At 35.0% G+C, this 16,788-nt stretch overlaps 1 protein-coding gene across 2 annotated transcripts in view; it reads right to left on the bottom strand.

The window, feature by feature from the left end:
* ipo11 (importin 11) overlaps positions 1-16,788 on the bottom strand; it is a 163,766-nt gene that overhangs the window by 77,306 nt on the left and 69,672 nt on the right. For both annotated transcript variants that reach the window (XM_084138669.1, XM_084138670.1), the window contains exons 16-19: positions 13,950-14,076; positions 2,048-2,081; positions 1,759-1,799; positions 1,553-1,669 (exon numbers count right to left, since the gene is read on the bottom strand). In XM_084138669.1, coding sequence (XP_083994795.1) covers positions 1,553-1,669; positions 1,759-1,799; positions 2,048-2,081; positions 13,950-14,076 — 319 coding nt within the window. The remainder of the gene's footprint in view (positions 1-1,552; positions 1,670-1,758; positions 1,800-2,047; positions 2,082-13,949; positions 14,077-16,788) is intronic.

The following is a 16,788-nucleotide window of genomic DNA, read 5'->3' as shown; positions in this document are numbered from 1 at the left end:
CAAACCTAATGACGACGTTCCCGCCTCAAAATGTTAATTGCAACTTTATTTCACACCACTTTAGATCTTGCAATTGGGAGAAATAACTTTGCAATTAACGTTTTTTTTGAAGCAGCTTTAAAAGATTTTAATTATTTATTTTAATTTGGCTAATTTTTAATTCGGCTAATTTGGCTACTAAATTATTTTACCGGCCATTCAGAACTTCTACTAGTCAAAAAAATAAATAAACCAGATTAACTACTTCACAGCTTATATATTTTTTATACAATTTGAATTTCATACATTCATTTCTTATTCAACCAAAATCCTGTCTAGCCATTTCCTCCCTTCCTTTTTCATCCTCATCCTTTTCACCAAAAATATATTTTTTGTGAAACATCAAACACATGTCATCAAACACTGGCTTATCCTGTGGTCTCAGGATAAGCCAGGGTCTGCTAAAATTGTAGGATGTTGGAAAATTACAATGTCTTTTCAGTTAACCAATTGCTTAATGTCCTCCGAGCTCTCATCTTCAGCTGTATCAGTGAGGAAGTGCTGTTTTTCACCTCGGTATTTGCGTATGAAATGAGTGAACTCTGGTCTGCGGGAAGTATCGCCACATTATTGTTTTTTTATTATTTTTTATCTTCGCTTCAGTGCAAATGAATCACGCGCCGTTATTTCTTGTGTAGTGACAGGTTTATTCAAGTAAGCTAGATATGTATATATATATATTAAATACAGCAATACGCTGTATTTAATATATCATGATGACTCACGAGTTGAGTATTTGCGTTAAATCTGCGCAGATTTGGCTTACACAAACTTCCCCAGCAAAGTGAGTAAACATAATAAGTAACAGGCCAAATTGGCTAGTGATTTGACAGCGTTACCCACCACAGTTGATTTTTACCCACATTTGGCGGGTGTTAATTTCAAACCCTGCTGACACATAAACTGTGTCGACGTATTCATCTAATGTCAGAAAGATGCTAAAGGTCACGTTTCAGAAGGCACATGATAAAGGCATTAATCAATCCATTTAACTTTCCTTTCAGGGAGGACTGTGAATACCTGGGCAAACTAGAAGATTTTAAAATAAAAAAATGTAAAATTTGACTAAACTTTAAGCTGAGTATACACAGTGGAGCACTGAATCATTGAAGAGGGCATTTAATAACTCCTGTGCTGCACAAAATTGATACGGAAGATTACTTCTCAAAAAGCTTCCACTTTACACGCTATGACCCTTTGTAATTTATGCATGTTTGACCTAACAAAGCTTAAATCATGAATCTTTGTATTCTACCATGATTAATATAACTATCATTTTTCTAATGGCTCAGAGTCAAGGCTCACGCAATAAAAGGTCATTTTCAAGCAGGTCGTGGCCTTGTCCTCAGTCAGCATGGTTTGATCATGACATGACATGACATGACATCAATATGTGTCTTTCAGTGTGCAAAAACAACAAATACTAGCGTTTTAAATAGAAACGCATGTGACTCCAGGGGGTAAAGATTGTTTGGATGACATCATTTGACCTCTCAGGGTGACTGAAGCTCACCTGGATGCTGACTCTTTCGATGACGCAAGAAATAACGTGGAGAACTTGCATTTTGGTGTCGCATTCATTGACCTGTTGCAACAGCTGGAACAACAGGCCGAAAATAGACTCCAAGTACTGAAGAGGAATAAAATAGATGTTAATGAAGGCCTTTAAATCAATAAATGAAATGTAATGATGTAAAATGTTCAAAACAACCGTCTTACCGGTAAGAATTGCTCAGTTCTGAACTCAAAGTCATCGACGGGTGAGGCTGAGTTAAGTGTAATGACTACAATGACCTCTTAAATACACACCTGATTATCAGACATGAAGATGAATGAGGATGAAAGTGATTCAAGTAATCATACGCAAACAAGCGGGAATGGCTATGGGTTAATAGGCAAACTAATTACAAGTGTGCTTAAATGCATTCAATTAAAGTTGACAAATGACCACTATGGTGTAAAGACTGGAAGCTGCAACAGGCTCAGCATCACTCAGAGAAAAGGATATCCAGCTTTAGAGTTGTGGCCGTTTCGATGCGAACCTAAAACAGAGAAAATTTTCATTATTATGCAAAAATTAATAAAGCTTATCTGATCTGTGAAGTATGAAATTTTAATGGGAGAATGTTCCACACCACTAATGACACCAAATGTAATGGAAATAATGACCTTCTGACCAATGCATTTCCAAGATGTTTTCACTGGTTCATTAATTTATGTCAAGAACATTTATATTAATAAACATTTCCATTCTTTTTCCTTGGCTTTAAGATTATTATTTTTTATGACTTTAGTTTTCCACTGGTTCTGTATTACTGGATTTATTTTAATTAAATATCTAATGAAATGTATGAAAGCTGCCATAACTAAAACATTTGACATTTTTCAGCAGTGTAAAATGTCCATTAATTTGCATCACTGTAGGAACCCTGACAAGTGTTTACAAACACACTACCGTTCAAACGTTTTTTTTTTTGTTTTTTTTTTTAAGAAACGTGACAATATTGAAATGTATAATGTTACAACAAATTTCTATTTAAAATAAATGCTGTTCTTTGAACTTTGTTCATCCAAGAATCCTGAAAAAAAGTACCATGGTTTGAAAAAAAATATTAAGCAGATGTTTTCAACACTGATAATAATCAGAAATGTTGCTCGAGCAGCAAATCAGCATATTATAATGATTTCTGAAGGATCATGTGACACTGAAGACTGGAGTAATGATGCTGAAAATTCAGCTTCGCATCACAGGAATAAATTACATTTTTAAAATATATTAAAATAGAAGATTATTATTTTACATTATAATAATATTTCATAATGCTACTGTTTTTACCAAAAAACTGTTGTTTTTTTTAATCAAATAAATGCAGTGAATCAGTTAACATACTGTAACATACTTATTTAAAGTTTTCCCTGCATATCAAACTGAGCTAGGAAAAACTATTTTAAGCTTCACCTCCAAAGAACTCTTTTAAAGGACAGCCATTCATTTCACCTTAAATCAGTGTGGTACATGTCGACAAGAGACCTCTAAGCCTACTCAAGTTTCCTCAACATATAAATCTTGAGAGTTAGCCTGTAACCAAAACAAAAGTAACATCATTAAAAGGTCTTGCCGGTACGGGATAACAGAGGAGCCTGAGGGTGTTTAGCAAGGATTGCATAAAGAGTGTGACTCAAGCAGGTGGCTAATGACAGACCCATACACCCTCTCAAAATGATCTATTACACAGGCTGATGGGACAGCATGCCGCGCTCCACAAACAGGTTTAGAACGAGCAATAGCAGGAGATTATGAAATTTCCCCAACACATCAAACTTAATGATCAAGCAATTTTCTGAGAAATAGCCAAGGGCCTGAAGCAATGCATTTATTAAGTAGTGAACTGACAAAGACCGAAATGGACAAGAAAGCATCTTAACTACTGATTGGTCTGATTCGTCTCTGAATAATCCTTCCATTAAAAGCCTGTTCTTACTGGCAGCTGCTTTGCTCCAGTATATCAAAAACGATCTCTGTCATGTTAATAGAAATGCTGGAAACTCTCACTTTCAGCCACTTTGTTTTTGTACTGTATATAGAAAAAAAGCAGTATGTCAACTTAGGGATGCAAAATAAATATCATACCATATTGGTCATTGGTCGATTTGAATTTTTTTTTTACATTTATCAGTAACAGACTATGTTATACATTAAATTGTTCATGGTCATTTTCTCTATTTTTATGTAAACTTTATATTACATTTGCTGTTTATTTAATATTCAATAATCTTCTCTGTATAAGAACAAACAGTTACGTTAATGACTGGCAGTCATTTGCGAGTGGGTTCAGCCATCTTCAGTCTAGCTCGCTAATAAACAATAATTACGTGTCATCATTAAAACGTAATTACAATCCCTAGCAATCTGTTGAGTTATAGATAGCAGTCAGCAAATTGTTTTTATGTCGAGACATGACAACTTAGCGGTACTTCATAGAGCTTCAGACATGCCCACTGGCCAAAGACTGCAGACCAGAAATGTCCCAAGCACAGCATTAGAACAATAAAAGAAAATAATACAGGCAGAGGACAATGTCTCTGCAGACCCAAACAGCACTACACACTTCTAGTGGAATACAATTATCAGTTTATCTGTATCGGCCAGGATTATAATATCGGCAAGTTGTTTTATATCTGTTTTACCACATCTATCTATAAATTACAGAAACGTCTGTCTGCCTGTATGTCCGTCTGTCTGTGTGTGTGTGTGTTATTCGCATATCTCTCAAACCGTTAGTCCGATGGATTTCAAACTCGACAGGTGTCTTGCTACGGGCACGAGTAAGTGCAGTGCCAAGTTTGACGTTGTTTGGATGAGAAATGCAAAAGATATTGTTAAATATATCATTTTTAGAAGGTTGTTGTTTAAAAATAAACATTCTGACATTTGAGGGTTGTATCAGTCAAAGAAGCCCCAAGAAGGTTATGGTTTAAAAATAAACATTCTGACATTAGAGGGTTGTATCGGTCAAAGAAGCCCCAAGAAGGTTATGGTTTAAAAATAAACATTCTGACATAAACACTCAGTCAGCTACACTGTTTACTTCTGAATATTATAGTTTGGTTCCAAAACGTGATAAATCCATTTTGATTAATTTGAGTAAAAATGTGTTTTCTTTACCAAGAAACCAACAATTACTAAAAACACACACAAAAACTGATTTTGCACAGGCACTTAGCACTGCTCCCTGAATCGACGCACTTATTCATTTGTGGATGTAAACTGAATCTGTAAGTCAGCTATGCTGTTTACTTCTGAATATTATATTTCATTCTGGTGCGCTTAACGTTATCGCTACTGTGTAATAGTAGCCTATGCTATTCACCAACTAAACATATCCTATTCAATGTGTTCACAGTCTCTTTCACGGGCATCATTTAAGCATAGTGTTTTCTCAGAGTTCACTTTGTGCTTTCTACCATGCACAAATAAAAATGTCACTGAACTTTTGCTGTGTAATTGTAACAGTGAGCACTCAAACACACCAAACCAACAATTACTAAAAACACACTCAAAAACTGATTTTGCACGGGCATTTTGCACTAGTCTGTGTAAATTATAGGTAACACTTTGTGTCCTAGTTACACATCTTACATGTATTTATAGGCAAAACAGTAAACTATGCATAGCCTAATTATATGCAACTAACCCTAAATCTAAACCATAACCATATAAGTACATGTTGTGAATTAATATTACTCCATAATTATTAGTCCATAATTGTATAATTACAATGTAACAAGGATAACTTAAAATAAAGTGCAACTAAATTATTATTGTTCGACGAACAAAAGTGTGTGATTTCAGATACAGCAACCGTCAGTGTGAGTCTCTACACTTAAAACAATTTTTTGTTGGTTTAACTGAAAGTTGCTGGGTTGCCTTAAAATTTTGATTTGATTTAAATTAAAAATTGTAGTTAATACAATGAAGGAGATTGGTGTAATCAACAGAAACTCAAAATAGCATGCTATCTGAACCACATTAATTATCAAAGTGGATTTGAGAAAAGAAAAAGAAGTTGTGATAAATAATCATTTTTTTACAGCGTAGAAGGCTAAAGCTGGAAGACTGTAAGAGAAGCGCCGCACAGGTGGCACAGTTTGCACGTCTTTTACGCTCCTACAGTATTTAGGCAACCAATTAAGACACACAAAAACCTGCTATTTTGTAAGCATTTTCATAGCTACAGACTGTAAAGCATGTAACTAACAGAAACAATATCGTCAGTTCCGAATTCAATCCATCGTCATTGAAATGGGTTTAGAAGGGCTTACATATTCTACAGAGGATTAAAAGCAGAGATAAGCAGGGCTGCCTCCTCTCTCTCAGAGGCATCCGCGGCGTAAAACATCAAACACCGGCTGAAAATAAAGCACTCTGCTCCCTGCCAGAGTACAGAGCGCCCACCCAGCAGATATGAGGGAATTATGAGCGAGGAGATGGGATTCTGTGACAGGAACCCTTTAACAAGGTATATGCCTGCCTGCGGATGTCGGACGAGTCCACGTGCCACCTGGCCAACCAGAGCGGCCCATCAGTATGGGTCTGCCTGCATCACCGTTATCAGCCTGCTCAGCTTGCCCCCGATATGGATATGAGCATCTAATCCTGCTTTCTTCGGCTCGTCTGAATGGAGATAGGTGAATAATAGCTATTAGTCTCCACAAGCAATCGCTGAAGACACAGCTGCCAAGGTAATTCCCCCACAAGACTTCCCACGCAAACACATATCCATGCACTGTTCATTGTTCACAGTGTTTTGTTTTGGCTATAGTTTTTGTGTTTTGAACATATACAATAATAAAATACAAAGTATTTGAGAAAACTGGAAATTCTAAATAAACTATTATAATTATTTATAATAAAAAAAAATAAACACCATAAATACTTCTTGCTTTCGAGATGCAACTTTACAGGCAAAGTATGTGCCAAAAGTCAGGAACTCTCTTAATTGTTGAAAAATCAGTGGCAAAAATAAATATTGAAATTATATTTAAAATGATATGGTAATACTTAAGCATTCGTTGACTACATTAGGAAACATGAACTAACACTGAAAAGTTAGTTAATGTGACTTAGTTAATGTCAGCAATTGCAAATACTTTATCAAAATAAAATATTTGTGTGTTAATATTTAATAGATGTAAGCTAACATGAACTATGAATGGCTGCAGTTTTATTGACTAACATTAACAAAGATGAATAAATACTCTAACAAATGAATTGCTCATTAATGTTAGTTAATGCATTACCTAACATTAGCAAATGGGAACTTATTGTAAAAAGTTATCAATTATATCATAAAATATACAATATTAATATTATAATATATAATAATTATATCATAAATTAATTTAAATAAATACATTTTCTAACTATAATAATATAAACAATTTGATATAAATATAATTCTATTTATATCAAATGATATTATCACAGTTAATTAAAAATGTAATTAAATTATATGATGGATTTTCATAGTTTAGTATTGAAAGTCTGAATCTGGGACAACGATAAACACAAAATATTTTTTTTGTTAAAATTAAAGTTTTAAAGAGATCATCCAAAGATAAAAGTTGAAATCAATCTGTTTATATATATATACTATTTTATATAAAAAAATAAAATAAATAAAAGTCAGCCCCTGGCAAATAAAATACCAGTTTCCTGGTATTTAGCTATTTCATCTTAAGTAGCCCAAACAGCTCAATACACATTATTTGTTTTTGTTTAGTTTTTTCTTCTAAACGCATAGTTAATAACTTAATGTTAAGTTTTTTTTTTTTTGTTTTTTTTTTATTAAAATCGATTATTTCGTCACAATGCTTCTTTTGGACTTATCTTCATGTATATTAGATGTCAAAATAATAAAGAAGAGGTAGTTTTCCCCTAGTAACAGCAGTGCAAGTGAAGGAGCAGTACAGTATTTGCAAATACAAGCTGTATAATATGTATGAGGCTGTGTTCATATGAAAGCGATTAGTCTATTCTTTTCAAGCTGACAAACCATGAAATAGAAGTAGCCCGATCTCATTTCCTTTGCATAATAGAGTTCGGACAATGTTGAAACATATAAGATAAATGATCTACTGCTGTGTTGAAAGATCCTGGAGGCACGAGAGCTCATTTCTGAACAGGCCAAACGCTGCACATTCTTCACATTACCTAGACATACAGTGTTATTGACACGCTTTCTGGTTGTGCCTAGGATAGAGGTCAATAATTAAAAGAACACAGCTGACATCCATTCAGAACAAAACCATCTCATAAATTAATTAAAGCTCTCAAAATTAACATGTTCATTTTGCGTACATGTGTTTTTCTCCAGTTAAACACTTTAAAAATATTTAAAAACGCAATCCGTTTATTTTTTTTGTCATCCTTTGGCTGTGCTATATAATCGTATTATCATTGATTCAAGTGCCATTAAACCACTCAAGTGCGATAAGATGCAAAAAAGAACTCAAATCTATGCTGGCGTGTGGTGAACAAACGGCGAAACCAGACAGCGTGCCAGCTGTCACTGCCAGCATTGAGTTCTCTTTCGTGCTTGAACAAACAAAAACAATTGTCAACAAAATGATGTCAAAATTCCAGTTTTGTCGAGTATCCTGGTAAGCACTTAGAGGAGTTAAAAAGTGTTAAATGAATAGAGTTGTGAGAAAATAGGATGCGTGTTAGATCTGCATCATGTTCGTCAGGTCTTAAAGTAACTGTCATTAATGTTAATCAAAGAAAAAAGGCAAAGAGAAAATAACTGACTTTGACTTAGGAAGACTGTGCAGTGTTTGATTATTACATTCCTGTATATTTATTTGTTAGACCTAACTGAAAATCTTAAAGCATGTTACATGGGTCAAAAACAACATAAACAATAAGAAATCTTTTTTGCAGGGCAGAAATGATACTGACCTTCATTCATTGTGCTTAGAAAAAAAAGATGCCCTTAAAAAAAAAAAAAGTAAAATATACTGTCTTTATATTGTTTCTACATTATTTGAGCTTCAGTGTGAAAGTATTACAATATAAAAATCTATAAAAAATATTTAAATGTTAGCTATAAATATATACACGTGGTCAAAAGTTAAAACATTTTTTAATGCTTTTGAAAGAAGTCTCTTATTCTCACCAAAGCTATATTTATTTGATGAAAAATGCAGTAAAAAAAACCACAGCAATTTTGTGAAATAATGTTTTAATTTAATATTAATTATCTATTCAAATCAAATGTGTCAGCATCTGACAATTTTTTTTTATTTCAGCACCATTCAGATTATATACTGGACAAGACCATTTTGAAGAAACAATTTCAATTTTTCCTACATAATATAAAAAGGCCAAGGCATGTGAAAATTTATCATATTTTCAAATCTATTATTTAAGATGTATTATTTCTTACTATAATCTCAGTCCTTGGAAGCTGTGCTTAACCAAAACCCCTTGGATAGGACACAAATAAAATGTTCTTGGTAAACATACATTTTGACAAACAAATGCCGTTTTAATTGGTTTTTTAAAAAATTACTTCTTGCACTGAAATTAAAGCAACACAGACCACAACATGTCATTATTTGAATGGTGGATGACTGGCCTATAATGAATTTCTAAGGCTTGTGGAGCTTTAATTAAACCCAAGAAAATACCAATGAGTTGTTTTATAAGCAGGAGGGTTGTTATGTTGAAGCTGTGTAAGAGTAGTTTGTCTTTGCCTGGAGCCTTCAGGCCCGAGGCAACTGTCAAGTCTACTCAAACTGCGAGTCTGCACACTGACATGACAGCACCTCTAGAGCGCTGACGGCTCACCATGCTCAGACGACGAGCGTTTGTGGAAAAGCACGAAGGTAGAGTCTGCAAATGTTCTCAGAAAGTAAACTACCCGTTTAGTGCCCGTCTGCTTGCTGGCTCAGTAAATTGAATATTAAGCTTGTTAAAATGTTGAAGTTATACAGATAAGAGAATGAACTGTAGATAATGGTTACATTTAAAGGGTTTGCTCACCGAAAAAATGAAAATTCTGTGTCTTACACACAGGCAAGCTCATGATCTGGTGTTTTCAAGCGTTTTCAGTGCGGCTTATGCTGCCTTCACGTGCTATCAGAATTATCGTAAATACGAGTTTGCTAGCTAAAAATTGCCCTCTCGAGACATATTTACCATTGGGAAGCTTGGGGGAAATTTTGATACCCAAAGTCCTGAATTAAGTGGGCCATAAACTTTAAACATGGCGGAGGGGAGAACGATTGCTGCTGAAACTGTTCTTCTTTACTAGTCTTTAAGTCTTAAGTGTGTCCCTGGCTTAAGACACTACCATAACTAAAAAGTCCAGTCAATGAAAAGGGGTTTGAGTTAATTGTGCTCCCAAAGTGCACCATATTAATGCATTTAACTTTAAAATATAACATTTTCTTCGGAGGTCAACCCCCTTACAAAATTCTGTGGGAAAAACTGCAATTGGATCAAAACAGCAAAATTGGACCCCAATAACTCTCATTGCATGGACAAAAAAATTGACATTGACAAAAAATACATTGTTTAAAATATCTTATTTTGTGTTCCATAGAAAAACAAGTAGTTCCAAACATGTAAGTCATACACATTTGGAATGCCATAAAGGTCAGTACATGACAGTTTTTTATTTTTGGGTGAACTATCCCTTTAATGCTACAACAGAATTATACTGCTCCAAAAGAAAGAAACCAAAAATGAACGCTAAGATGTTCAAACCATCTCAAGAGACCTATAAATGGCTATAAAAGGCTATAAATGCCTCAGGTTTTACATCCAGATTGCCCCGTTGCCAATTGAGACTCACCCCTGAGACAGGACAACATTTCTATGCCTGACATGTTTAGGATGAAATGTGAAATACATTAAATTAATATATTACCGGCATTCAGCATTCCCAGTTTGTCCCGTTTTCCATCGTTCAATAATACTTGTTTGTTTGCCATTCCCTCCCTGGACGGGTTCGCTGAGTGAAATGGAGCTGGGTTTTTACTCGGTTTTATAAGCTAATAACAAACAGGTAAACTTTATTTGGATTCCCTGACACACGTACCTAGCAGCTGCACAGCTGAAAGAGAGTTAATGGTGTTTGGTGAGCCCATGGTTTGCCTCGTTCCCATGGTCTCTGACTTCAATTTCCTGTGGCACGCACGTAAATACATACACAAACACCCAAGCGAGCGCGCTCGGCCGGGAGCTCTCATACATTTGAACAGCATGCTAATGGTCTGTCATCTCCACAACTTAAATATTTAAACTGGTTCTACTGAGCATGTGGAGCCTGCAGAGGCGATATGACATGATGAGAGAGACGGCCGCTCAACGGCCTTAGTACACACTACACCGACTTCCATAAATACAATGAACATATCAATGAATAAATAAGTGGATGTTAGGGTTGTGCAGTATGATGGCGTAAACAGCGCGATGCTAGAAATATCCACATGAAATATCAATGAGCAGGAGTGCGTTACACTGTTTACATGTTATGTGAAAGTAATGAAGAAACATGGAATATAGAAATACGGAATAGGACGTGTCTCAAATAAGTAAAACAAATCTATTATTATGAGATGCTTGAACAATGCAAAGCAGATTGCACAAAGATTATACATTACGCATTAAAAATATGTATTACTTAATGTATTAGGCATTACTTATTTTTATGCACAATGGAATCCACACCGATGATCCAGAATTTGAAATGTAATTTAAACCTAAAGTATAAATCAGGGTTATTATCGCTAACTAAAACTACAATTAATCAATTGAAATAAAGCTAAAGTAAAATAAAATATAAATATTAGTTAAAATTAACTAAATGAAAATTAGAAATGTTCCCTTGGCAATAAACTAAAACTGGAAATACATAAAAAATATAACTAAAACTGAAATAAAATAGATTAAACCTATATATATACAAAATAAAGCAGCACTCTCACTGGTAGTCTTAGACTTTTGGACCCTACTATCACCCCATTTAATTTCTTGCAAAAATAAGTACATTGTGATTTATGGAGTTACCATGATATAAAACTGTTCATACAGTAATATAAGATTACTGTCCTCCCCTAGTACATATTCATTTTCATGCTAAGCGCTGCACAGCAATAACTTTAACCACCAGTATGACGACGACAGAGGTGCAAACTGTGCCGTAATCAACGCCTTAAATGTAAATGTAATCAAGCCGGGAATGGACAACAAGTATGAGTTAAACCTAGATAAAATGCTTGGATGATTTTATGCTACCATCCCCATTTTAAAAATACATCATTTCGTAGCCAGCAACAGCAATCAAAATTCCAATCAGGTTGATGGAAATAAAAAATGATTTGTGGATCGTCCTTCGCCTTGAATGTTTGAAGAAATCCCAAAAACACTTCTGTGATAATTTTCCATCACGTTTTCCTGAACGTGTCCACTCTGCCAGCTGATAAAGCCTTCATTCTATTTTCAGACTCCGATAATGCCACCGAGGCGAGAAGGGATTTTCACAAACATCTGTATGCATATGATGAACTCCAATAGCCATTGTTGACATCCTACTTGCTAGCATATAAATATATTTTTACCATATACTTAAAAACTTCAAAAGATAATATTCTAGACGTTCTAAACGACATATTTTCAAGGAGCTTGAGACACATTTTTAAAAGTTTGAGAGAATCACAACGGCAAAGACGGCCAAAGACCTCAATCAGTTGAGTAAAAATACCAACGATTAAGAAACTGTGCAGACTACACAGCTCTTCAATACAATAACTTTAGGATATTCAACAAATGAATAGTCTTGTGCAATAAAAGATTATTGATATTTAGTCTATCACAGTCTCCACAAAAAGTGGAGCTACAGATTATGTAAAATAATGAGAACATTGCTCACAGCTAGTTATTTGAAGTCAGACAGTAACTGTCTGAATGTGTTACAACAGCGCTGCTCTGATGAGTATAGAAGCTGTGCTTTAATGGTGGGAAATTTTGAGAATTTTAGAGTTTTACCACACTAGAACAGCATGCTAATGCCGTCAGCAGGATAAATCCCTTTGAAAATGTAGTCTCTAAATTAACCCCTCTTAACGAAACACCTCTAAAACAAGCTAATTGCCCTGACCCAACCTACTGCATCTAAAATCTAGAAATGCAGGCAGTCAATTCTGTCAATGCATTTAACTGCATAAACCTACATATCTGAAAATCCGATCAGAAAACTCAGGCTGTTGAAGAGCAAATGAATACAAAATGACTGTAAGCTGGGAAAAGTGTTGGACGGCAAAAAGGTTCTTGCCGTGCACAAACTGCACATGAAATTGATTTTGAATTAACCGAGGCTAAGCTGCAGGCTGGAGAGTGCCTTTGCTCACGCAGTCGCATTAGCGATTAGCCACTGGTGATGCTGATTAATGCTATTGTTCATAAGTTGGCATCTAATGATGGCCTCTAATTCTTTACCGAGACACAACGAGGGTAATCAGAGACCTCAAGCATCCCTAATTGGGGAAGACAATATTGATTTGAACCAAGGGGCGATTTGTCCAGACTTTCAATGCAAAGAAAGCAAGTCAATAATTGGTAATGCTCATTGGGAACTCATCATTGCTCTCTTGCACAACATCACATCAGGGTTATTATCATTAACTAAAACTAAAAGCTTTTTTTTTATTTTTTTTTATTGAAATAGATCTGAAATAAAATTATATAAAATATAAAACATTTGTTTAAAAAAGTATTTACAAAAAAATTGGAAAAGTGGCCTTGGCAACTAACTGAAATAAGTTGAAGTTTTCAACAAAAAAATGAATAGAAATATTTAAAAAGAGCAAAAACTGATTGAACAAAATTACAAAAGCACATCAAATTACTAAAAATATAACAAATTTCTAAATAAAAGCTAATCATTTTGATAAAACCTATAATAGTATCACATCTACATATGGTGTGTGCAGTCATCAGTTTGATTGGGGATTCTTATACTTAACATACTAATTAATAATGAAAATTATTGAATAGACATCATGTAGAAATTAAGATGCTGAATTCTTTAACAGAATGCGTGTGTGGCGCTCTCATCCGTGCAATTACAATGGGAACTAAAGCTTAGACCAGTTGTGTGAGCCAGACTTTGCTACCTCTCTCATCAATGTGGCAAGGACCGCTAAAACAGTTTTACAATGAATAATCTAATATTTCACATTGTTTTATGATACTTTTATGGTGCTTGTGTCCTTTTTGAAGCTAGAAAGCATCAGTCCACATTCATTGTAATGACATAAGAGTGAGTAAATGATGACAGATTATTAGTTTTTGGCTGAAATATCCCTTTAAGAAATCTGGACATCCTGTAAGCTTCACATACCACAAGATCGGGGTCCTGCATGAGACTGAGGATGACCTCGTAGAGCAGGGGCCGTAGATCCGGCTTGAACTTGACCGAGATCCATTGTCCAATCAGCCAGATCACCCGCCTTCTGATCAACTTGTACCTAAAAAGCAAAATGAGCCAAATCAGCATTCCCTGTGCATTGTGCTGTTAATGGCTTAACATCTTTTAAAAAGCTTATTTTATCTGAGAAGGTAAGGTTCTGAATTGCAGGTGTAAGACACAATAGGGAGATAATGTCCTGAAATGGTCTTTTACTCTTCAAATCCTGAATTCAGCAAACCTTAAACAGTTCTCATTTCCATGAATACAGAAAAACTTGCAGGTTTCTGTTCCCGGGAGGAAAAATTACATGAGGTTAGTATTCAAAAGGCAAAAACTTTCTTTGCAGTAACTTTATGTTCAGAAAAAAAGGAAGGAAAGAAAGAAAAGCTGGCACAAGTACAAAATAAAACACTGGGGGCTCATTTATAATAAAAATAGCATATACTAATCCTACATGTTCGAAATATTCCTATTATTCTGCTTTATTAAAGTGCAAATTATTTTAAAATCATGCTCACGAGTGAGTGAATGCACTCCACCGACAGAATGCCTACAGATCTCTCTACTGTATGTGCTGAGATTAAACAACTAAAGTGCATTCGGAAATGTATTCAAGAGTTACAAAAGGTATACAGCAGTGCAGCCGAGGGCACCTTAATATTTCTGCCCACTCAATAGCCTAAACAATGTTTAATTTTTCATAATTAAAGTTAGATTTATTCATTAGTCACACTGAAATGCAAATCACTTCCCGATCAAGATCGTTTACGTACTTGTGGAACGTGCATGTGCGCTTGATAATATTTGGAACATACTGTACATTTTTTCTTGCTATTTTGTTCTGCACTCTCTGTCTACTAACACTTTAATAAAATAATTTTTATTTTTGTCCTTGACAAAATACGACTAATGACTGGAGGATGAATTGCAACTTTTAATAACTTTTAAATATTAGTTTTTATTAGTCGCTTTTACACATTTGCACATAGATTTATGTTTGTCAATAATTCTCACTCTCCTCCTCGCTCCAAAATGAGTGCTAGACATCTTACAGCTGGCTGTTATTTTTTTAGGTCTCAGAATAACTTTCTTATGGATGTGTGCCCATAAATATTATAGATGTTAAGAATAAATACAGAGGATATTCAAAATAATAACAGTAATAAGAGTAATAAAAGGGGCAGGGGTGTTCGCTTTTGTAAAGAATCTGCATTCTCCACCAAAAACTAGTCAAAATTGTTGTTACTGCAAAAAAAAAAAAATTTTTTTGCAGTATTGGTTCCCAAAAGCAAAGCAGGCATGACTCTGAGCCCTGGGGTTCTCTCAGGTCACTAGAGAGAATAAAAGAGAGGCATCATTTCAAGGCTTTATTTGAAGAAAATATCTCTAGAGAAACAGGCTGCGGTGCCAGTGGCGTTGATAAAAAGTAAGTGAGCGTGCCAGGGGTTTAAGCTGCTTTCGTCTGCTTGCCAGTGAGCGACAGAGTAATTAGAGCCAATGGTGATAAAAACTTCAGCATCGCACCCAAAACTACCAATACTAATATCACCAGCACCTCATTACGTTAAATATAAAGGTCACTCCACAGAGAGCAAATATATTAGCCAAGCTGCGAGTTATAATGAGTACACTCTATAGTAAACATTGTGTTTGCTCTACAAAGCATCTGCTAAATGACATGTAACCAATGATTGCTCTCAACGGCAAACAGCGTAGCATATAAACATGCAAATAAAGGTAAACAGGCCTGCTGACGAAGGCACTTTAGCTTCTTGTACACTCAGTGTAAGGAGTCTCCAGAGAGACCTCATTTTCCTTTTAAATCGTTTTAATTCATTTTTAATAGGAATTTAATATGGAGTTTGGCAACAAGGTTATGAAGTAAATAGATACAGGAAAGGACGAGAGGGGTTGATAGCATGAGGTACAAAAAAAAAAAAAAGCCATAGACACATATTTCCTTAAAGTTAGGCCAGGCATTTAAACAATCCCTCTATTATATTTAATTATATTTAAAAAAATAATAATTAAAATGTATAAAATTTTAATGTAATTTACACATTTAAACACACACACACACACACACACACACATACATACATATATACAGTGAGGAAAATAAGTATTTGAACACCCTGCTATTTTGCAAGTTCTCCCACTTGGAAATCATGGAGGGGTCTGAAATTGTCATCGTAGGTGCATGTCCACTGTGAGAGACATAATCTAAAAAAAAATCCAGAAATCACAATGTATGATTTTTTAACTATTTATTTGTATGATACAGCTGCAAATAAGTATTTGAACACCTGTCTATCAGCTAGAATTCTGACCCTCAAAGACCTATTAGTCTGCCTTTAAAATGTCCACCTCCACTCCATTTATTATCCTAAATTAGATGCACCTGTTTGAGGTCGTTAGCTGCATAAAGACACCTGTCCACCCCATACAATCAGTAAGAATCCAACTACTAACATGGCCAAGACCAAAGAGCTGTCCAAAGACACTAGAGACAAAATTGTACACCTCCACAAGGCTGGAAAGGGCTACGGGGAAATTGCCAAGCAGCTTAGTGAAAAAAGGTCCACTGTTGGAGCAATCATTAGAAAATGGAAGAAGCTAAACATGACTGTCAATCTCCCTCGGACTGGGGCTCCATGCAAGATCTCACCTCGTGGGGTCTCAATGATCCTAAGAAAGGTGAAAAATCAGCCCAGAACTACACGGGAGGAGCTGGTCAATGACCTGAAAAGAGCTGGGACCACCGTTTCCA

Source organism: Abramis brama (genome assembly GCF_963993115.1).
Source record: "Abramis brama genome assembly, chromosome: 16".
Lineage (NCBI taxonomy): Eukaryota > Metazoa > Chordata > Actinopteri > Cypriniformes > Leuciscidae > Abramis > Abramis brama.
This window is presented reverse-complemented; position numbering and strand designations above follow the sequence as displayed.